Source organism: Desmodus rotundus, chromosome X (genome assembly GCF_022682495.2).
Source record: "Desmodus rotundus isolate HL8 chromosome X, HLdesRot8A.1, whole genome shotgun sequence".
Lineage (NCBI taxonomy): Eukaryota > Metazoa > Chordata > Mammalia > Chiroptera > Phyllostomidae > Desmodus > Desmodus rotundus.
This window is the reverse complement of record NC_071400.1, coordinates 67,659,529-67,682,919: the sequence shown is the minus strand read 5'-3', so window position 1 is coordinate 67,682,919 and position 23,391 is coordinate 67,659,529. Positions and strand designations below refer to the sequence as shown.

General features: G+C 39.2%; 1 protein-coding gene across 1 annotated transcript in view; it reads right to left on the bottom strand.

Annotated features, from left to right (window-relative positions):
* SLC9A7 (solute carrier family 9 member A7) overlaps nucleotides 1-12,035 on the bottom strand; it is a 171,683-nt gene extending 159,648 nt beyond the window's left edge. Inside the window, exon 1 of the mRNA XM_053917054.2 lies at nucleotides 11,580-12,035. Coding sequence (XP_053773029.1) covers nucleotides 11,580-11,910 — 331 coding nt within the window. The 5' untranslated portion in view covers nucleotides 11,911-12,035. The remainder of the gene's footprint in view (nucleotides 1-11,579) is intronic.
* Between the last annotated feature and the right edge of the window lie 11,356 nt (nucleotides 12,036-23,391).

Below are 23,391 nucleotides of genomic sequence, written 5' to 3'. Positions count from 1 at the left end.
CACAGAAAGAAAATCCTGGTGATCCACAGAGGGTCTCTTCTTTGGGTATTCAACAGAGATCAGCATACACATAAGGGAAAGAATAATCTGAAAAGATGGGGTAAAACAATACTTGGCTATAGGAATAGTACCTGTTCCCATGAGCCAGAGTGGAAAACCTCACAATTCATAGGGCATTGGGTAAAACAGTCAGGGTAGTCTTGCCTCAATAGTGGGAATAACTAGACCTAGAATAAGTACTGCTCCAGATGTACCTAACAAATCATAAAAGCAGAACCCCTAAAGGATAAAACTATTTCCAAGTAAATTAGCAGTATCTAGGAACAAACCTCAAGAAGATTAAGAGTAACATATACAAAAACATCTAGTACCTAAGAAGGCAAAATTCACAATGTCTGCCATCCAACTAAAGATTAGCAGGTATACAAAGAGGTGGGAAAATGCAGTCAATAAGGAGGATAATCAATGGAGTGAAACAGACTCAAATTTTTAAAGTAACAGAGAAAGGTTTTAAAACAATTATAACATATATATGTTCACAAAGTTAAGCAGAGACATGGAAAATACATTTTTAAAAAGATCCAAATGGAACTTCTGAGCATAAAAACTATAATGTCTGAGATGAAAAATACACTAGAGAGAATTAATGGCAGATTAGATACTGTGGAAGAAAAGGTGGGTTAAGAAGGGCACAGGGAAAAAATTCCAAGATAAGACACAGAGAAAAAATATGAAAATGCTGTAGAGCTGTAGAACAGTGAGCTGTAGAACAATTTGAAATGGTCAAATGTACAGGTAACTGGTGCCCATAAATATGGAAAGCAAAAGATAGAATATATGAAGAAATAATTGCCAAAATTTTTCCAAACTTAATAAAACCTATAAGACCACAGACCCAGGAAACCAAACGAATCCAAAGGAAAAGAAACATGAAGAAAACTACACCAAGGTAAGCTACATTTAAATTGCTCGAAACCAGTAATAAACAAAAAATCTTAAAAGCACCTGGAGGAGAAAGACATGTTACATACAGAGGAGCAAAGACAAGGATGAGAAACAACATAAGGAAAAAGATGATGGAGCAAGAAATGGAGAAAGGGGGAAAAACAGCCTAGAATTCTATACCCCACAAAAACATCTTTCAAAATGAAGGTGAAGCGATTGTAATTGAATAACAATAAAAATTTTTTAAAAAGTGATAATATATGCTACAAAAAAAATGAAGGTGAAAATAAAGATATATTAACACACACAAAAGCTGAAAGAATTCATCATCAGCTACCCACACTACAAGAAATGTTAAAGCATACCTCCTGACAGAAGGAAACTGACACCGGATGGAAATAAGAAACAATGGACTGAACAGCACTGGAAATAGAATATAAATATCAATAATATATTACTCTTTAAGATTTATTTCTTATCATTTAAATGTCTTTTAAAAATAACTGTTTAAGGTGAGATCATATGGTATTTGTCCCTCACCGCCTGGCTTATTTCACTTAGCATAATGCTCTCCAGTTCCATCCATGCCATTGCAAAGGGTATAAGCTCCTTCTTTCTCTCTGCTGCGTAGAATTCCATTGTGTAAATGTACCATAATTTTTTGATCCACTCATTTGCTGATGGGCACTTAGGTTGCTTCCAGTACCTGGAACATAATCAACAAAAGAAAAAAGCAAACAAAATATAACCAGAGACATTGAAATTAAGAACATTGTAACAATAGCCACAGGGGAGTGGGGAGGGGATAGTGGGGAGAGGGGTGTATAGGAGCTACTATAAAGGACACAAGGACAAAATCAAGGGGGAGGGTAGAGGTGGGGGAGGGAGGTGGGACTGGCTGGGGTGGGGTGGAGGGAAGGGGAGAAAATGCAGACAATTGTAACTGAATAAAAATAAATAAATAAATTTAAGAAAAATAAATAAATAAAAATAACTGTTTAAACGGAAGTAATAACAGTGGAGTGTGGGGTTTACACCCTGCAAAAGTAAAATACATAGAAAAATATCAAAGTTTTAGAGGGAAAAAATGAAAGCATCCTATTGTAACATCCTTCTACTAAATCTGAAGTTGCATAATATCACTTCAAGGTAGACTGTGACAAGTCAAAGATGTATACTATAAATCTTGAAGTAACAACTAAAATAACAAAACAATGAGTTATGGTTAATAAGCTACAAGGAAATAAAATGGAATTTTAAAATACTTGAGTAATTTAAAAGAAGGCAGAAAAGTAGGAAAAGGGAAAAAAACAAATGGGATGAATTGAAAATGTATAGCAAGATCACAAATTCAAAATAACCACTGCAATTCTCACATCAAAGTAAATGGACAAAACATCCCAATAAAAGGCAGAGATTATCACATCAGTTTTTTTTTTAAAAGCAAGACCCACCTACATGCTACCTATAAGAAATTCACTTTAAATATAAAGACAAATGTGTCGAACATAAAACTATGCCTGACAATTCTACTTGTAAGTATATACCAAAGAGAAATGGCCACACGAAAACTTGTTCACAAATGTTTGTAGAAACATTATTCATAAAAACCAAAAAGTGAAAATTACCCAAATTTTCATCAACTCAAGGGATAAATAAAATATAGTATATTCATACAGTGGAAGAGTATTCAGCTATAAAGTAAAATGAAGTAATGACATATGCTACAACATGAATAAACCTTGAAAACAGTATGCTAAGTGAAAGAAGCCAGTCACAAAGGACCACATATTGTATAATTCCATTTACATAAAATGTTCAAAATAAGCAACTGCATGGAAACAGAAAGTAAACTGATAGTTGTCTAGGGCTGGAGGTGTTGGGAGAAAACAAGATGTGACTACTAACGGGTACAGGGTGCCTTGTGGGGGTGACGAAAATGTTCTAAAATTGATTGTGGTGAAAAAGTGATAGAACTACATAGGAAATCATTAGGAATATAGAATTTTTAGCCTAGCTGGTGTGGCTCAGTGAGTTGAGCACTGGCCTGGGAGCTGGGGGGTTGCAGGTTTGATTCCCAGTCACGGTATGTGCCTGGGTTGTGGACAGAGTCCCCAGTTGGGGGGCATGTGGGAGGCAGCCAATCAATGTTTCTCTCCCTCCCTACCTCTCTCTCTAGAAATTAATAAAGAAAATCTTTAAAAGAAAATTAATATACAATATTCAAGCTAGAACAATTTTCAAAAAGAATTAAGTTGAAGGGACTCAATTTTAAGACCCACTTGAAAGCTGCAGTAAGCAAGATGGTGTGGTATTGGCAAAAAGCTAGATACAGAGGTAAGTGGAGCATAATAGAAAAGTCCATATGTACACACAAATATCAGCAATCGATTCTGGACAAAGTGCGAAAGTAATTTAACGAAGGAAAGATCATCTTTTTAACAAAAATGTTGGAAAAATTAAACACCCATACATGAAGAAATGAACCTCAACCTAAACCTCATACCTTTTACAAAAACTAACTCAAAATAAATCACAGATCTAAATGTGAAATGCAAAACCATAACTTTTAGAAGAAAACATATGAGAAAATCTTTTTTTAATTTTTTAAAAGATTTTATTTATTTATTTTTAGAGAGAGAAAGGGAAGGATAAAGAGAGGGAAAGAAACACCAGATTCTCACACTCCCCAGCTGGGGGCCTGGCCTGCAACCCAGGCATGTGCCCTGACTGGGAATCAAACCTGCGACCTTTCAGTTCGAAGGCTGGCACTCAATCCACTGAGCCACACCAGCCAGGGCAAGAGAAAACCTTGACCTGGGGTTAAGCAATAAGTTTTTAGACATGACAACCCAAAGTATAATCAAGAAAAAAGGAAAAGTTAATAAATTAGATTGCATTGAAATTTAAAATGTTTGCTCTGTAAATGACACTGTTAAGATAATGAAAACACAAGCTACATACAAAATGGGAGAGAATATTTGCAAATTACATACCTAACAAAGGAGCTGCATCCAGAATATATAAAGAACTCTCAAAATTCAAAGAAAACAATACAATTAGAAAATGGGCAAAATACTTGAACAGTCACTTGAAAAAGGGTATGTGAATGGCAAATAATCACATGAAACATGTTCAACATTAGGGAAATGAAAATTAAAACTGCAATGAGATACAACTACACATCTATTAGAATGACTAAAATAAAAAATACTAACAATACTAAGTGCTGGAGAGAACATGCGGCAACTGGAACTCGTACACATTGCTAGTTGGAATGTACAGCCACTACAGAAAACAGTCTGGCAGTTTCCTTATAAAGTTAAACTAACTCTTACCCTGTTACCCAGCAATCCTATTCCTGGTTATTTACCACAGAAAAATGAAAACGTACATTCACACGAAAACCCTTAAACTAATATTTACAGCAGCTCTATTCATAATCACACGAACCTGGAAACAACCCAACCGCCCTTTAACTGGCAAACAAATAAATAAATTATTATATCCATAAAATGAAATCTAACTCAGCAATAAAAATGAGCTGACTATAAATACATGCAACAACATGGATAAATCTCAAAGGCGTTATGCTGAGTGAAAAAGCTAATCCCAAAAGTTTACATATTGAATGTTTCCATTTATGCACCATATTTGAAAACACAAAACTATAGTGATGGAGAACAGATCAGTGGTTCTAAGAGTGGGGAGGTAGCATGGAGAGTTTTTTTTTTAAATATATACTTTTTAAAATCAAACGAAAATTGAAATTAAAAAGGAGTTACTGATTCTTAAGTCGTGTAAGCCTAACATCGTCGCATGTAAACTAATGTCAAATAACATTACTCAGTGTCAGAAAGAGTTTAATGAGAGTAACAAACAGGATGTATACAGCCTCGCCTGTATAATCTTTCAGGCAGGAAGGTTAACAGGTTACCAGCTAACAGGTTAATAGGGAGGTTAACGTCTTCCCCAATCTTCTATTTTAATGACAATTTCAAAACATACTAAATAGTTGAAAGAAGAATATAAAACATACCTCTTCACTCACCACCTAGAGTTAACAATTGCTAGTATTATACCATAGTTTTCTCTATATTATATGTGGCATGTGTATTTTTGAGTGAAATTTTTGAAAGTAAATTGCATACATTAGGACTCATACACTTCACCCCTAAATACTTCGGCCTACATCTCCAAAGACTTAAGTACATTCTCCTATATAACTTCAATTATCATACCTAAGAAAAATAACAGTAATTCCCTACTACCACCAAATATCCCTGATTGTCCCCAAAACATTTTTATACCTTTTCCATGAACCAGAAGCCAATCAAGTTTCATAAACCATAAGCCATTCAAGTTTTCTGAGCTACACTTGGTTATGTCTCTTTGTGTCTATTAACTTAGAACACTGTCTTAGTCTTCTTAAGCTACTAAAAAAAAATACTAGGCTGGATGGCTTAAACAACAAACATTTATTTCTGCTTTGGCTGGATGGGTCGGTTGGTTGGAGCATCAAACCATGCACCAAAAGGTTGCAGGCTGGGTTTCTGGTCAGGGCACATGCTTAGGTTGCCGGTTCGATCTCCAGTCAGGACATATATGGAAGACAACTGATCAATGTTTCTCTCTGACATCGATGTTTCTCTCTCTCCCTTCCTTTCTCTCTAAAATCAATGAACATATCCTCAAGTGAGGACTTAAGAAAAAACATTTATTTCTCACAGTTCTGGATGCTGGGAAGTCCAAGATCAAGGTGCCAGCAGATTTAGTGTCTGGTTAGAGCACTCCTTTTGGCTTGTAGATGGCTGCCTTCTTGCTGTTATCCTCAGATGGCAGAGAAAGGGGGAGCTCTGGTTTCTTCCTCTTCTTATAAAGGCGCTAATCTCATCATGGAGACCCACCTTCATGACCTCATCCAACCCAAATCATCTCCCAAAGGCCCCACTTGCAAGTACCATCACATTAGGGATTGAGGCTTCATTGGATGGATTTGCAGGGGGAGGTACAGTTCAGTCCATAACAAACACTTATCTGCCTTTTTGTTTCCCTCGACAAAGACTTTTTGAAGAAACCAGGGTAACTGTCTTAACTGTCTTGTAAATTGTCCCATATCTTGGATATGTTTGTTTACACGCGGTATTTTATAATTTGTTTCTCTGTCTCCTATATTTCCTACAAACTGGAAGATATGCCTAAAACCTCAATTAGATTCAGAAGAAACATTTGGAGGATGAATACTACACAGATAAAGCTGTATGCTTCCTATTACATCACAGCAGGAGACACATAATACCAGGGAGTTCCACAAGGAGTGAGGATAAATTTGATAAGTTGGTTTTAACATTGTGATTGCCATACCTTTCCACTGCAAGGGTACCCTTCCTTTGCGACAGTTAAGTAATCTCTGGGGTGATACTCAACACCATGCAACTACCATGTTCTCCAACAACATCTCACCTACGACTCTTGAATCCACTAAAATCCTTAAATCAATTATCATTGGGGATTGTAAAATGGTGATTTTTCTAATTACATCATTCTAAAAAGGTTAACTTCTGAAAGTTCTAAGAAACACTTTCAAGAAATATCATTGTTTCCTCTTTAACACACATTTTAGTTCTATTTGTAACTTTTACATAATTAACGCTACCTTACCACATAACAATAATCCATTTCTAATGTATTTTTTTTACTACACAAAAGCATTTGCTTTATTTTAGAACAATGTTTCAATTGCAAAAGTACTGTGTCAGTGTTACAGGAATTTCAGACCATTCAGAAGAGTATCGAGGGAAAAGTAACATCTCCCTCCCTCTCTCCCAACAACTGATTCCACTGCCAAAACATAACCACTGCTAAGTTTGTGTATCTTTCCAGAGAAGCACATATGTCATATGTAAGTGTCTACACATCATGTTTACATACATATGTTACATAATTTTTAAGGAATAAATGAGATAATACTACTCATAACTGATCTGTGCCTTGTTTTTACCACAACAGTATGTGTGGACAGCTGCCTTAAAAGGAGATCCCAAAATACCTCTTTTTATCAGCTGCATAGTATTCCTTAGCAGGCATGTGCAATAATTTAAACCAGTCCCTTCTTGATGAGTATTGCAATTTGTTTCTGCTGCAACAAGTACTGCAGTGCAAGTAATGTAACATGTTAATGCAAGTATTTCTGAAGAATAAAGCCTAATAATTGAGACTGCTGGATAAAAAAAGCAGGGTAGATCCATTGTACCTTTTTTTCTAGGTATTAACAAATAGCCCACAAAAAATTTGCCATTCTCCTCACGCCTACTAACTGCATCCTAATGCATTGTCAAATTATAGCAGGTCTCTCCTGAACCAGCCTCAAGTAGCAACACTAGGCGAAGAATCACGAAGTCTAGAGTGAGAATGAAAACTAACATTTACCAAGTGTTTGAGTGCCAGAAACTACACTTGACCTTTACAGTATCTCATTCATGCTATAATCCTGTGAGGTAAGTGACACTGTCTGCATTTTTTAAAAGAGGAAGCTAAGGCTCAGAGAGCTTACTCAATGTTATATACAGCTTTAGAAGTTACCAGGCCAGCATTTGAACCCAGGCAATCTGTATCAAAGTGAGACCCTATGGAGCTGCCCCAAACGAGGGCCAAAGTATGAGTTCTTTAAAAAACGAGGGCTTTTGATTAACCAGGAAGAGGGTGGTCCCGAAATGTTCTTTCACAGACTCAAATGTTAATTTCATGCTACTGCAAAAGGTCACATTTTCCCCTTTCAAATTTTGCCTGTGAACCCACTCTCAGTCTGTGCTTAGTAATCCAGCTCCAACAAAGCAACAGTGAGCCCACAAGCCACAGAACCTGGAGGGGCTTGGAAAAGTTGATAGGCAGGAAGCAGAAGGGAAACAAGAAGCAGGTGGTAGACTAGCATGGCCAAGTTAGGTATTTTAGACCCGTATCAGTTGTCACAAAAACATTATGGGGGAAGTGGAACTACTGTACACACGAGAGAGAACCACAATTAACTGACGCAGTCTGTTTATACCAGCTTTCCCTGTCTCAGACACTTGCTATTTCTGCTGCACAGACATGCTGGACCCAGTAACTAGGATGGCACACAATCACTACAGAACCAGGCAGCTGGGAGCTCCCTTCCCTGACAAAACAGGTTAGACTGGTGGCCTTGCCTGTTGCCAAGCAGCTCCCATCACAGGGTCTGGGGTACTGCTTTCAACTACTCTGGAGTCTGGTCTGTGGTTACCTTCCCTTGTAGCTGTCTGGGGCTGTTGTCAGGGAAGAGTGCTTATAACTCTCTCTTGGTAGAAGGGGGAGTTCCTTTCCATTTAAATGGTAAGGATTCACAGTGTGTCTGTCTTTTACTGTCTTTGGGTCATTTGCACCAAAGTAAGGGCGGTTATTGGATCTATTTGTGCACACCATTCCTAATTTAACATCAACTATTTATTGGGAATAATTGGATAAAAAAAGAGGGAGGGGAAAGAAAACAGCTTCCATTTTCCCCCTATTGTCTCAATTCCAGAAGCTCCATAGGTACAGACAACAATTGAAAGTTGACAACAGAAATTGACAACACAATGTGATTTCACAGAAAATTGACAACATAATGTGATTTAAATAAGGAGAAATGGGCATCAAATTGGATGATCTGAGGGGCATCTTAAAATACCACCACAAATGCCACAGAATGAAGGCATGGGCACACTTCCATAGGTCAAAATCAAATAGCACAAAAGTGTATAGAGTGATGTCTCCCTCCAATCCCTATGTCACGGCCACCTAGTTCCCACCCTTCACCCCCGTAAGGAAACCAATACATATAATACATACACTAGCAAATATATCTATTATCACAATTTAATATATTTGTTTTTATTTTTTTTTAGAAGGAGGGAAAGGGAAGGAGAAAGAGAGGGAGAGAAACATCAATATGTGGTTGCCTCTCCAGGGCCCAAACCAGGGACCTGGTCTGCAACCCAGGCATGTGCCCCAACTGGAAATCGAACTGGCGGCCCTTTGGTTCTCAGGCCTCCACTCAATGCACTGAGCTACACCAGCCGGGGACAATTTAATATATTTGTATATAAAAGTCTTCCCTCTGAGATTAAAGTACCACTTAAATATTTTTAAAGTGACAGAAATCAGATTTTTTTTAATTTCAAAGAGTTTTAAAATTCACAGTTGAACTCTTTGACTCATAACAATTTGCTCTTATTTAAAAGTTAAATTGTTTACCTCCAGAAATGAAGTGGAGCCCCCAGCATGCAGCAGATACTTAAGTATTTCCTTGTGTCATTTGTCCTTTATTACTCAGAGGCAACAGGACAATTACTCACTTCCTCTATTGATCTCAACAAATGCAATCTGATTTCTTACTACTAAAAAAGAGAAGTCCTGAAAACCTATATAGTGCATTCACTTAAGTGTTCAAAGATTTTCATACTGCATGTTTTATCAGAATTTCAATAGTCTTCAGTATATAATGAATAATTAGCTACTCAAATGACATTAGAATTCAGATTGGGGAGGGGGCTCTTGAAACAGAAGAGAATATCTCTGAGAGAGATAATAAATGTTTCCTCACGATTATAAGCAACTCACATCAAAATATTAATATTTGGCATAACCCAGGACATTTCATATTGACAAACTAAAATCTTTAATACATTCTAAAGTAATACTAAAACCCAAAGACACAGTACAAAAATTACACGGAATGCTATGAAATAATGTTGACATTTCTGAACCACCACCAATTAAACCAGATTGCAGTAACACAAAATGAAACACTGTAGTACAGCCCCAATGACTAAAAGCTTGTGATGAATCTAAAAACTACGTATCAGCAAAGGAAAATTCCACTGCTGTTTTTAAGCCTAGAGATAAAGGTGATTGAGCTCCTAAGAACATGGAGTACTCCTCAGAAAATGTATTTTTAAATCCCCCATTTAGTTTCCATGCACTTGAGCATGTATTTATGAGCCTGTCAAAGCTACCTTCTAAAATATTTTACATTGTACTTTAATGAATTGGGTACAAGGGCTATAAAATAAAATTTTTTCAAGGCTACCTATATAATATAAAGGCAATCTTCATTTGCATTATGGCTCAGAGTCAATCACCAGAAATGACAACGTGCTTCAACACCCCACTCTGCTCTCTGCTCAGGAAACCTCCTAACTTACATGCAGCCCTGGCATCAGACATTTGTCACCAACTGGCACAAACCACAGAACTCAAGAATGACCAGGTATCAAGGCCAAACTTTGTATTTACACCTGTAATTTGCAATAACCATACTCAGTTTTGGACGTGGTCCTGTTTCAATTCAAGATCTGTGGACACCCTGAAAACTCGAGGGCTCCTGACAGCACTTTGTAACATTTGTGGCCATGAGCCTGGGCTGTCAATGACCGATCAAGAACCATGAGAAGTAAGCCCCAGGGCCAAGGGTAATTTTCACATTAAAGATTAAGGTGTCTTCTTTCCATTCTCTATCAGGGAACGCTGAATGGAAATTGAATGGAGAAATCCCTCCAGGATAAGTGATAAAGTAAAATGCTGCCTCTTGGGACCGGTGATGAGGTGGGCTTCTCTATTTCAAGTGAGCGGGCCTTAACTCTATAAAAAAAATACTTGGTTCCAGTTTGGAGTGATGTGGGGGTACAGAGGGCATAGTGGGGGGAGAAAGAATGATTCAGATTGTGGCTAAGTGGCACATACAATGACAGAAGATTTGTACTAACCACTGTGCATGTGACACACCATGTGCCATTAAATCTAGAAAAGGATGGTGGCAACAGCCCACCCTTCACAACAAAAGAGGCTGACTCCAGAATTAAAACCATTACTTTTCCTCTTCATACATTCACAAATGTGTCTTCAAAGTCACGTCCACGTTACAATCTGAGGAATATAAAAACTCCTCTCCACTTGGAGAAGACAAGTAACTGGGCAGAACTCCCCCCCTGGACATAAGGGTGAAAAACCGTGCCCATCTCCGGGACTAGGTCCAACATGGCTGGGTACCACTCTGGGTCCTGAACTACAATCACCTTTCACAGTGCTTCGTGTTCTCAGGTTATTAACTAGAGACTAAGGAACACATCTCAGAAGTGGACGCCAGACAGGCTGACCATGGATGTAGCATCCACCAGGCCACCCCAGCCCAGACCCAAGCCAAGAAGCCCTCAGCCGTCGCCCTGACCCTCACTGTAGCCTGCCTCCCGGGATAGCGCAGTCCCCTGCGAAGTCATCCACCTCCCTCCAGGGAACACACATCCTATTGAGCTGAACTGGGGCACGAGTCCGGGGGCGAGATGGGGCGAGGGGTAAGTCAGAACCCGGTGGGCAGAACCAGGCCAACTTTGTGCCTGTCATTTTCCTGGTTCTCCGTTAAGAAACGTCGAAATGGGGTTGAATTCTTTTCAACAGTAACAGAAAACCAGAAAATGCAGACAGTTGACCTTGGGAACCAACACCATAGCAGTGGGGAACGAAAAAGGCAAAAAACACGTTACGAGTGAAGGGGGAAGCACAGTGAAGCACAGGGGGGAAACGCAGTGGCCCGGCTGCCCGAAAGGTGTCGGCGTAGTGGGCACGGGTGGGGTGCTCACCATAGATCATAGCCAGCCCGGTCTCGTGCAGGAAGCGCACCCGGCGGTGCTTGAAGAGCCAGATGGTGAGGATGGTGAGCGTGAGCAGCAGGATGAAAGTGAGCAGGCTCACGCTGTCTTGCCTGTGGCTCTCCTCTGCCTCCTTCTCAGTGGCAAGCTCCTCCATGGCGCTGCTGTCCTCAGCCGCCGCCCCAGAGGAGGCCGCGGCCACTACACGCAGCCCCCGACCCAGCAACAGCGGCAGCAGTGACAGCAGCAGCAACCGCGGTGGCAGCGCCTGGGCTGCCCGCCCCAGGCCAAAGCGCACCGCGTCACCACCACCAGGCTCCATGGCCTCAGAGCCGCCTGCCTGTCCTGCGTGTGGACCTGCAGCCCGCGTTATCGGCGAGTTGACTCCTAGCAGCAGACCTGCCGGAGTGGCCGAGGCAGCCGCAGCTCCTCCTCCCGTTGGCGCCGGATCGGGGGAGGGGCGCGCGCAGTGCGCAAGATCCCCAAGCACCGCCCCCCCGCCCGCGCACCTGTTCGCCCCGAGCCTCGCCCTGCCCACCCTCGGCCGGGCCACCAAAGCACATTTGGTTGTCACCCTCCCACGCACGAACCCGGCAGCCAGCCCCTGGCCTCTCTGAGCTCCTCCCCCGGTCCTGGCGTACCTGGCCAGGCCGTCTGGGGTCGTGGGGTCGGATTCCGGAGCCTTCGCTGCCTCGTACCCTAAACCGGACGCCAGAGGTCGCCCGCCTGGCAGGAGCATCAGCTTGGATTTGCGCCTTGAGTGGCCTTCAGTCCGGTCTCTGGGGCCACTGCAGAGTGTTTCATCTCAGGCACTGTGTAGCCGCCCTGGGCTCAGTGAAGTGGGGGCCCTGGAGGAAGCGAGGAGCCGTGAAACCGCATTACTCCCTACAGCTCTCCTTCCACATCTCTCATAGTGCCTGCCAGCTTTCAGGGCTTCCCAGAAACTGCCAGGCTTCATTCAAACCTGTGCTCTACTCTGTCCCAAAGTGAGGACCCCAAGGAGTCGGAATGAGGGGAGAACATTAAAATGTATTCTTCACCACTTGAAAAATAGACTCACTCCTTATTCTGGGGAGAGGGCTGAAGGAGCTGAACACTTGCCATTCCAGGTAGATGAGTAGTGGGGGGGGGGTTCGTGTATTACTTTTATGTTGACATTATGGTAGCCCAGGAAGTCTTAACTCTTAGGACCAGGCCCAGCTCTGGAAAAAACTATAAACTGGACTCTGAAGGATAAAACCTCTTGGAACAAATTCTCAGGAACTAGAATTTTCAGTCTACCTTGTTCAAGAAAGAAAAAAAGAGTCCTGGCTGGTGTGGCTCAGTGGGTTGAGCACTGCACTGCACTGCGAAGCGAAGGGTCACTGGTTTGATTCCCAGTCAGGGCACATGCCAAGGTTGTGGGCAAGGTCCCCAGTGGGGGGCATGTGAGAGGTAACCACACACTGATGTTTCTCTTCATCTCTTTCCCTCTCTCTAAAAATAAATAAATGAAATCTTTTTTAATAAAAGAAAGCAAAGAGAGACCAAGTTATAAACACTGAATTCCAAGTGCCTAGCACTGTACTCTTAAAGCGTTTATTGAACCACTCTGAAATTTATTCCAACTTCTGGGATTTCTCTCCCAAAGGCATTTGCATTTTTAAGAGGATTCATTGAGGAAAGCAGCTCTAAACTAAAGAGCAATTATAGGGTAGAGATGGCATTAGGTAGGAAAGATATTTGGACTATTTGCAGCCATCCTGGTTCCCCTCTAGGTGAACACTCTGGCAAGCCCATTTAGGCCCTTCTTTAAGCAGAAGAATCTCATCTGGATTTTAGGTAGAGTTTCCTATTTTTCCAGACAGTCACCCAAACCCTGAAAAACCCATATACCAGTCATACCTCGGTACTCGCTAGGTTCAGAACTCATCAAACCCTGTACTCGTCACATTTTGATGAGAAAAAAAATATTTTCAGAACTTGGCGCTTGCTTGGGACTTGTAGCACTTTCTAGAACTTGTATGTGTCATGACACCAGCCCGCAAGAGAAAATGCTTCATAGTTCGGTACTTGTTGGTTTTGGCCCTCCTCATTTTGGCACTCATCACAAGTTTCGGAATGAATTAATGATTAGTACCAAGGTACCACTGTACCCTGTAATTCCATGAAGGTTTGCAATGAAATTGCAAACACTAACCCTGGATGGTCACAGAGAAAATTATACAACAATGGGAAAACTTGATCTAATTTCTGGAAACTCATTAAAATCCATGTTTGCTGAAAACTGGCCATACTGATCACAATATTTAATATCACACCCCTTTGGGTCCCCAAAAGTTGAAAACAGAACTTCTCTCTATACATAGTTCATGCTGAGGACAACTCAGGAACTACCTTAAAAGTACAAAATTCTTAGTACTTGTGGTAGATTGTATTTTCCAAAAATGCCCACAAGCATATTTCCAATCCCACATGCTCTTCCAGAACCGTACCACTCTCCCGTCAATAAGGGGCATCTATGTTCCCATCCCTTTGCACCTCAGTGGACCCTTGTGACTGTCTCAAAGAATAGAATGTGACAATGAAGACTGCATAACTTGTGAAGCTAAGTTATAAAAAGCAACCTTGTTTCTACCTGACTCACTCTCCCCCTTTCTCTCCACTCACTTTGGAGTCCTGAGCTTCCATGTAATAAATCTAGACCACAATGAGATATCGCCTGAAACCTGTTAGAATGGCTATGATCAAAAAACAGGAGATTAAAAAATACTGATGAGAATGTGGAGAAAAATGAATTTTTGTGTACTGTTTTGGTGGGAATGTAAATTGGTGCGGTCACTATGAAAAACAGTATGGAGGTTCCCCCAAAAATCAAAATTAGAACTACCATATGATCCAGCATTCCCACTTCTAGATATATATCCAAAGGAAATTAAAACAGTATCTCAAAGAGATATCTGCACTCCCATGTTTATTGCACCATTACTCACAATAGCCAAGATTCAGAAAGTGTCCATCAATGGATGAATGGATAAAGAAGATACACACACACACAGGAATATTCAGCCATGAGAAAGAAGGCAATCCTGTTATTTGGGACACATGGATGAACCTTCAGGGCATTATGCTAAGTGAAATAAGTTAGACACAGAAAGACAAATACTGTATAACCTGGCTTGTATGTGGAATGTAAAGAAGCTTAATTAGTAGAAACAGAGAGTAGAATGTTGGTTACCAGGGCCCAGAGTGGGGGAAATGGAAAAAAAGAGTACAAAATTCTAATTATAAGATGAATAAGTTGTGAGGAACTAATGCGCAGCATTGTGATCATAGATAATACTATACTGTATACTTGAAAGTTTCTGAAAGAGAAGATCTTAAATGTTCTCACCACAAAAATAGAAATGCCAATTCTTTGAGGTGATGGAGGTGTTAGCTAACATTATGATGGTAACCATATTGTAATATATAAATGTATTAAATCAACACACTGTACACCTTAAACTTACAATGTTATATATTAGTTATATCTCAATAAGTGTAGAAAATAAAAAAAATAAATATATCTACCTTGAAGCTGCCATGCTGGAGAAACCACATAGCAATAGAGCAGACACCACAGGAAACCCAGCTTTTTTTAGTGTTACCAGCACATATGCCACACACACGAGTGAGTGAGCCCTCAAATTATTTCATTCTCAGCCACCATCTTACTATAAACATCTGACACACCCCAGTGAAGAACCACCTAGCTTCCCTTAATCAATCCCTGGATCTATGCAATAATAAAATGATTTATGTTATTTTAAGGTACTAAGTTTGACGGTGTCTTCCATAGCAATAGATATCCAGAAGAGTATTTATAGTATAAAGTTGTTGCCACAGATGGTAAATGAAAGATTAATCCCAACACAAATATACACTGAAGAAAACAGTCCATTATCTACACACATTTATGTATCAAAACTAACCTATACAAGAGTTATGATTCCAGTTAACACAGAATAATAACACTTAACCTACTCTTTTCCACTGAATGCAGCTATAAAACCAGAATAGAACACATGCAGCAACTGTTTAAGGATTCTAAAACATAAATTGCATCAGCTAAATGGGGGATGAACACCAGAATATTTTTTTAATTATTTTATTGTTGTTCAATTACAGTTGTCTGCATTTTCCTCCCCACCCCAGCCAAAATCACCTCCCTCCCCTGCTTCCACCCTCCCCCATGGTTTTGTCCATGTGTCCTTTATAGTAGTTCCTGAAAACCCTTCTCCCCACTATCCCTTCCCCCCTCCCCTCTGGCTATTGTTAGATTGTTCTTAAATTCAATGTCTCTGGTTATATTTTATTTGCTTTTTTCTTTTGTTGATTATGTTCCAGTTAAAGGTGAGATCATATGGTATTTGTCCCTCACCGCCTGTCTTATTTCACTTAGCATAATGCTCTCCAGTTCCATCCATGCCATTGCAAAGGGTATAAGCTCCTTCTTTTTCTCTGCTGCGTAGAATTCCATTGTGTAAATGTACCATAGTTTTTTGATCCCCTCATTTGCTGATGGGCACTTAGGTTGCTTCCAGTACTTGGCTATTGTAAATTGTGCTGCTATGAACATTGGGGTGCACAGGTTCTTTTGGATTGGTGTTTCAGGGCTCTTAGGGTATAATCCCAGCAGCGGAATTGCTGGGTCAAAGGGCAGTTCCATTTTTAGTTTTCTGAGGAAATTCCATACTGTTTTCCACAGTGGCCTCACCAGTCTGCATCCCCACCAACAGTGCACTAGGGTTCCCTTTTCTCCGCATCCTCTCCAACATTTGTTTGTGGATTTGTTTATGTTGGCCACTCTGACTGGTGTGAGATGGTCCCTCATTGTGGTTTTAATTTGCATCTCTCTGATGGCTAGTGATGCTGAGCATCTTTTCATATGTCTCTGGGCCCTCTGTATGTCTTCCTTGGAGAAGTGTCTGTTCAAGTCCTTTGCCCATTTTTTAATTGGGTTGTTTGTCTTCCTGGAGTGAAGTTGTGTGAGTTCCTTACATATTTTGGAGATCAGGCCCTTGTCTGAGGTATCATTGGCAAGTATGTTTTCCCATACAGTTGGTTCTCTTGTCATTTTAATGCTGTTTTCTTTAGCCATGCAGAAGCTTTTTATTTTGATGAGGTCCCATTTGTTTATTCATTCCTTTATGTCCCTTGCTTTAGGGGACATGTCTGTGAGGATGTTGCTGCGTGAATGTCTGAGATTTTCCTGCCAATGTTTTCCTCTAGGATTTTTATGCTATTACCACTTATATTTAAGTCTTTTATCCACCTTGAATTTATTTTTGTGTATGGCGTAAGTTGGTGATCGAGTTTCATTTTTTTTGCATGTAGCTGTCCAGATCTCCCAACAGCATTTGTTGAAGAGGCTATTTTTGCTCCATTTTATGCTCCTGCTTCCTTTGTCAAATATTAATTGACCATAGAGACTTGGGTTTATTTCTGGGCTCTCTGTTCTGTTCCATTGGTCTATCTGTCTGTTTTTATGCCAGTACCAGGCTGTTTTGATGACAGTGGCCTTGTAATACAGTTTGATATCAGGTATAGTGATCCCTTCTGCTTTGTTCTTCTTTCTCGAAATTGCTGCAGCTATTCAGGGTCATTTATGGTTCCATATAAATTTCTGAACTGCTTGTTCTATATCTGTGAAATATGTCATGGGTACTTTAATAAGGATTGCATTGAATCTATAAATCGTTTTGGGTAGTATGGACATTTTGATGATGTTAATTTTTCCTATCCATGAGCATGGTACATGCTTCCATTTCTTTGTGTCTTCCTTAATTTCTTTCATCAGTGTTGTGTAGATTTCTGAGTACAGGTCTTTTACTTCCTTGGTTAGGTTTATTCCTAGGTACTTTATTTTTCTTGTTGCTATAACAAATGGGATTTTTTTCCTGATTTCTGTTTCTGATGTTTCATTGTTGGTGTACAAGAATGCCTTTGATTTCTGAGTATTGAGTTTGTATCTGGCTGTTTTGCCAAATTCATTTATTAGGTTGAATAGTTTTTTGGTAGAGTCTATAGGATTTTCTATGTGCACTATCATGTCATCTGCAAACAATGACATTTTCATTTCCTCCTTTCCAATTTGGATGCCTTTTATTTCTTTTTCTGGTCTGATTGCTGTGGTTAAGACTTCCAATACTATGTTGAATAGGAGTGATGAGAGAGGGCATCCTTGTCTTGTTCCTGATCTTAGTGGGAAAGCTCTAAGGTTTTGTCCATTGAGTGTGATGTTCACTGTAAGTCTCTCATATATGGCCTTTATTATGTTGAGGAATGCTCCCTCTATTCCCATTTTCTGAATGACGAACACCAGAATTTGAAGTATAAGAACTGGAAACGAGTTTACCATTTTTGTCCTCCACTAGCCACTATATTGGAGTTTAGACAGCCCAAAACTCAGAAGAGGGGCATTGATATGAACAGAGAATACCAGTAAGAGTAGAATATAGATCTCTTAAAATCCAGAGAAAGTGGGGAAATACACCATTTTTCTTTTTTTCAATTCTCTCACACCCTAGCCCATAGGCAATCTCCCTATGACAGTGACAATGGAGGAAGAAGTGCTATGAAGTGCTGAAAATGCTAAGGGACAGAGGAACCTTCTGATATGGTTGGAGTAGCTATGGTTCCAAGATAGTGACATTGACATTTTTTATCTCTCTCTGTCCTCCTGCTGCTTGGCCCCAGACATGGGCAAAGTTGCAGGAAGTGCAAAGCAGAGAGAAGTAAACAAAGACTCAGATTTCTTGTCAAAGGATCAAAATGGGGAACTCTGGGGAACTGCAAAGTATCAGGCAGGGAGATTGTGGAGAGTGAGGAGTTTGGAGAAAAGAATCCTATAAAGTCATTATGAACTCCTAGATCCACCTTGACCTCCATGTAGATCTGATCTTAACATATCAAAGACTGTGATAACTGAACTAAGAAACAGATCACCCGAATCCTAGACTACCCACTGGAGAAAACACCTGTGGTACAGATCTAAACACTATGAAAATTTTGAAAACTGAATTGACTTTGGAGCCATGAACCACAGAAGCAGGTCAGAACTTGGAATCTGGGCCCAGCCATGTTGACTACAAACTAAAACAAATATATGAATATTTCCCCTTAAGATTAAAGCAAGATATAAGATCTGATAGCATAATATTAAACATGTACAGGATACAACCCAAAATTTTTCAGCACATGAAGAAATATAAAAATTTCAACACCAACGCTGAAATGATATGGGACACAAATGTTTGAATTATCTAAAAAAGAATTTAAAGCAGATATTATAAAAATGTTTCAATAAGTAAGAACAAACGATCTTGAAATGAATGGAAAGATTAAAAGTCTGAGCAAAGGAGTAAGAAAAAGAACCAAATTGAAATGTTGTAACTGAAAAATATAATAACTGAAATTTTAAAGGTGACTAGATGGGCTCAATAACAAAATGAAGATGAAAGAGTCAGTAAATTTGAAGACAGATGAAGAGAAATTATCCAACCTTAACAACAAAGATGAAAATTTGAGAAGTAAATGAACATAGCCACAAAGACCTGTAGGATAATAACAAAAGCTCTAACATTCATGCCTTTGGAATCTCAGGACAAGAGAAAAAGTGTTATGGAGAGAAAAATATATGTGACTACATAAACACTGAAAACATTCCAAATTTAACAAGCAACATAAACCTGTAGATTCAAGAACCTCAGCAAACTCCGAACAGGATAAAGCATGAATTAATGCTTAGCATATTATATTTAACTATTGAAAAGAAAGGCAAAGAAAACACATTAAAAGCAGGAAGACAAAAATGACACATTATATTTAGAGTAATAATCCAAATGACTATGAATTTCTCATTAGAAACCAAGGAGGTCATAAAGAAGTGCACTACGTTTTTAAAGTGCTGAAAGAATTGTCAACCCAAAATAATATGTCCAGCAAAAATAGCTTTCAAGAATGACAGTGAAATAAAGATATTCTCCACAGAAGGAATAATGAGAGAATCCACTGCTAACAGACCTGCTAAAAAGGGATGGCTGAGAGAAGTTCTTCTTCTCACCACTTCTTTAAAATATGTTCTTTGAAAACAAAAATTATAACATGGTCTAATGGGATTTTCAAAGTATGCAGATATAATACACAAACAACCATACGTAAAAGAAGAAAGATAAAGGGTCCTAAAGGTTAGTATGGTTTCTATATTCTTCTTGAACTGGTAAATATTGATCCTAAGTATATTGTAAAAACTTGAGTATGTATATTGTATTCCATAAAATATATAAAGAAATAAATTAAATGGAATACTAAAAATGCTCAGAGAAACTAAAAAAGAGGTGGGAAAGAGCAAATGGAGGAAGAAAAAAACAGAAGGAACAAAGAGAAAACAAATAATAAAATGGTAGGCCTAAATCCAAACATATCAATGACTACATTAAATATAAATTATTTAAATAAATCAATTAAAAGAAAGATTGTCATAATGGATAAAAAACAGGATTCCAAAATGAGTGCCTACAAGAAACTCATTTCATAAGCCAGGCGATAAAAGACAAATACCATATGATCTCACCTATAAGTGGAACCTAATCAACAAAACAAGCAAGCAAGCAAAATATAACCAGAGACGTTGAAACAAAGAACAAACTGACAGTTACTAGAAGGGAAGTAAGAGGGGATAATGGGGGGAAAAGAGGGAAGGGTCGTCAAGGAACATGTATAAAGGACACTTAGACAAAGCCAAAGGCGGGGTAGGATTGAGGGTAGGAGGTAAGGATGGCTGGGTTGGAAAAAAAAGAACAATATGAGGTAATGGATATTTAACTAGACTTACTGTGATGATCATTTTGTAATATATACAAATGTCAAATCATTATGTTATATACCTGAAACTAATATAATATGTTAATTATACCTCAATAAAAATACATTATTTGTCCCACTGGTGTGGCTCAGTGGACTGAACACTGGCTTGCAAACCAAAGGGTCACTGGTTCAATTCCCAGTCAGGGCACATGCCTGGGTTGCGGGCCAGGTCCCCAGTATGGGGCATGCAAGAGGCAACCACACATTGATGTTTCTCTCCCTCTCTCACTCCCTTCTCCTCTGTCTAAAATAAATAAATAAATACTTTTTAAAAACATTATTTTACAAAAAAAAAGAAACTCATTTCAAATATTCTGACACAGATAGGTTTAAAGTAAAATTATGGAAACATATATACCATGTAAATATTAGTAATAGAAACCTGGACTGGCTTTATTAACATCAAACACATTAGACTTCCCGGGAAAGAAAATTGGAAAGACTGAAGAGCGATACTGCATCATAATAACTAATCTATCCACCAAGAAGACATTACAATCTTGTATTAGTTTTCTATTGCTGCATAACAGATCACCACAAGCTGAGTCACTTATAACAATGTACAATACATTTAGTATCTCACAGTTTCTATAGGTCAGAAGTCAAGGCACAGCTTAACTGGGTTCTCTGCTTCAGAGTGTCTGCAATCCAGGTTTCTGCTAAGGCCTGAAAGATTAAGTCTCATCATAAGCTTGACTGGGGAAAGATTCACTTCCAGACTCATTCAGGTTTTTGGCATAATTCATTTCCTTGCAGCAGTATGACTAAGGGCCTTGAATTGTTTCTGGCTGTTCATTGGCAGCTACCCTCAAGCATGAGAGTTCACCTGCTGTTCCTAGGGGCTGACTAATGTTCCTTGCCACATAGGTTTCCTCAACATGGCTGCTTACTTCATCAATCCAACAAAGATAATCTCTCACTCCAATTTACTAAAATGGAGCCTTACATAATGTGAAATAATTATGGGAGTGACATTTCATCTTTAACATATAACATAACTTAATCGAGAGAGAGACATCCCATCACCTTTGCCATATTCTACTGATTAGAAACAAGTCCCAAGTCCTGCCCCCACTCAATGGGAGGGGATTACACGAAGGCATGAACTTCAAGAAGTCATTTCATTGGGACTCTCTTTCTTAGGGACTGCTCATCACACAACCTTAGGTATGTATGCATTTAGTACCAGAGCTTTAAAATGCCTGAAGCAAAAGCTGACAAAACTGAAAGGAAAAGTAAAAAATGTCCACGATTAGAGTTGGAGATTTCAACACTCCTGTCTCAGTAATAGAACTAGTGGACTGAAAACCAAAAAGGGTACAGAAGATCTGAACAATTCTATCAACCAACTAGATCTAATTGATATTTTAGAACACTCCACCCAACAACAGCAGAATACACATTTTCTTTAAGTGCACATGGAACAGAGTGTGAAATCAGTGTCACGGGGCTGGAGACAAGGTATCAGCAGGGCTGGTTTCTTTTGGAGGCTCTAAAAAAGAGTCCATGTCCTTGCCTTTTCCAGCTTATGAAGCTGCATTACTTGCATCATGGCCCCTCCTTCCATCTTCAAAACCACTAGTGTACCATCTTGTTTTCACTGTCACACCTTCTACTTCCTCCTTTCACTTTCTTGCTTCCCATTTTTAGGGCTCTGGTGATTAGACTTAGAGCCAATTTAGACAATCCAGGTAATCTCCTCATCTCAAGATCCTTAATCACCTCGTGTGGGTTCTTGATCATCTACTTTATTTATAATTCATACCTTCTTAGTTATCATTTGCTTTTGTCTACTATATTTCTGCCCCCTTCTTACTTTTGTTGCCCTGGTTCTATGGAATATCAACTGGCAAGATCCACTTATTTGCTCTGTGTTAGTAAATATGTATACTTAAAATTCAGTGCAGTCCTAGAAAATTGAAAGGATTTAAATGCCTTTTATATATTTATGCTATCACACTCCTGTAACATGTTCCAAATTATATAAAAGGTACCTATAAATATAAGAGGTTTGGGGTTTTTTTCACCTATTTTATCATCCCCAAATCATAGCTCTTTATTTTTTGTTCTATTTCCAAAGACCCAAATCCCTCCCTACTCAATTTCAAAATATAATCTTAGTTCAGATTCTTTAGAACAAAAGCAAAGTCATTTCTAGGCACTCATAGTTTTGTTTTATGCTTCTCATTATACACATTGTGATTTCTCTACATGTGAGTCATTTAAGCAAGGCCTTGGGCAATCTCCAGATTCTTTTTTAATTATCTTAAAGTAATCTGAAAATATTTAAGCAAATACTGAAGAGAATGTCTTTATTGTCAAGACATTTTAAAATAAAAAAGAACTTATTATTGGCTCAAGATACTCCTTAAAGCTTTTATTAACAATTCAGTTTTAGCCCTTCTATCTGCCTGCTCCTATCTCGCTACATTAAACAAAATGTAGGTATTACATGTTTTAGTTCTTTTTAGCATCCTCCAAATTTGGGCTTTCATCCAGGGCTCCCACCGCAGTGCACCACTCTGTGAGTTGATGACAGCTAAGGTCAAAAGGCCCCTGGGGAAACTTCGTGAATGTGTTGACTACCACAGGTATAAATAAATGATTTTTTCTTAAGGCAAGAGGGGCAGAAAGACACAGGATGACCCCGTCACTGTTACCTTCATGCCTGTACAAACCCACGCAGACTATATATTTATAATTCAGTAGCCATGTTAGGAAAGTGCTGCTTTAGACTCTAGTCAGAAGTTAGCCACAATGTACCTTAGGAATCCCTTCCACAGATATCTTTCTTTGCATAGCAGCTGTGAACCTCTGCCTCTGACATGTATGGGAAAGCCAATCAGCTGTTTATTAGAAAAGTAGCAGAAAGCCTGTCTCTCAATGGCTGAAATGAATAGGAGTTTATCTTGTT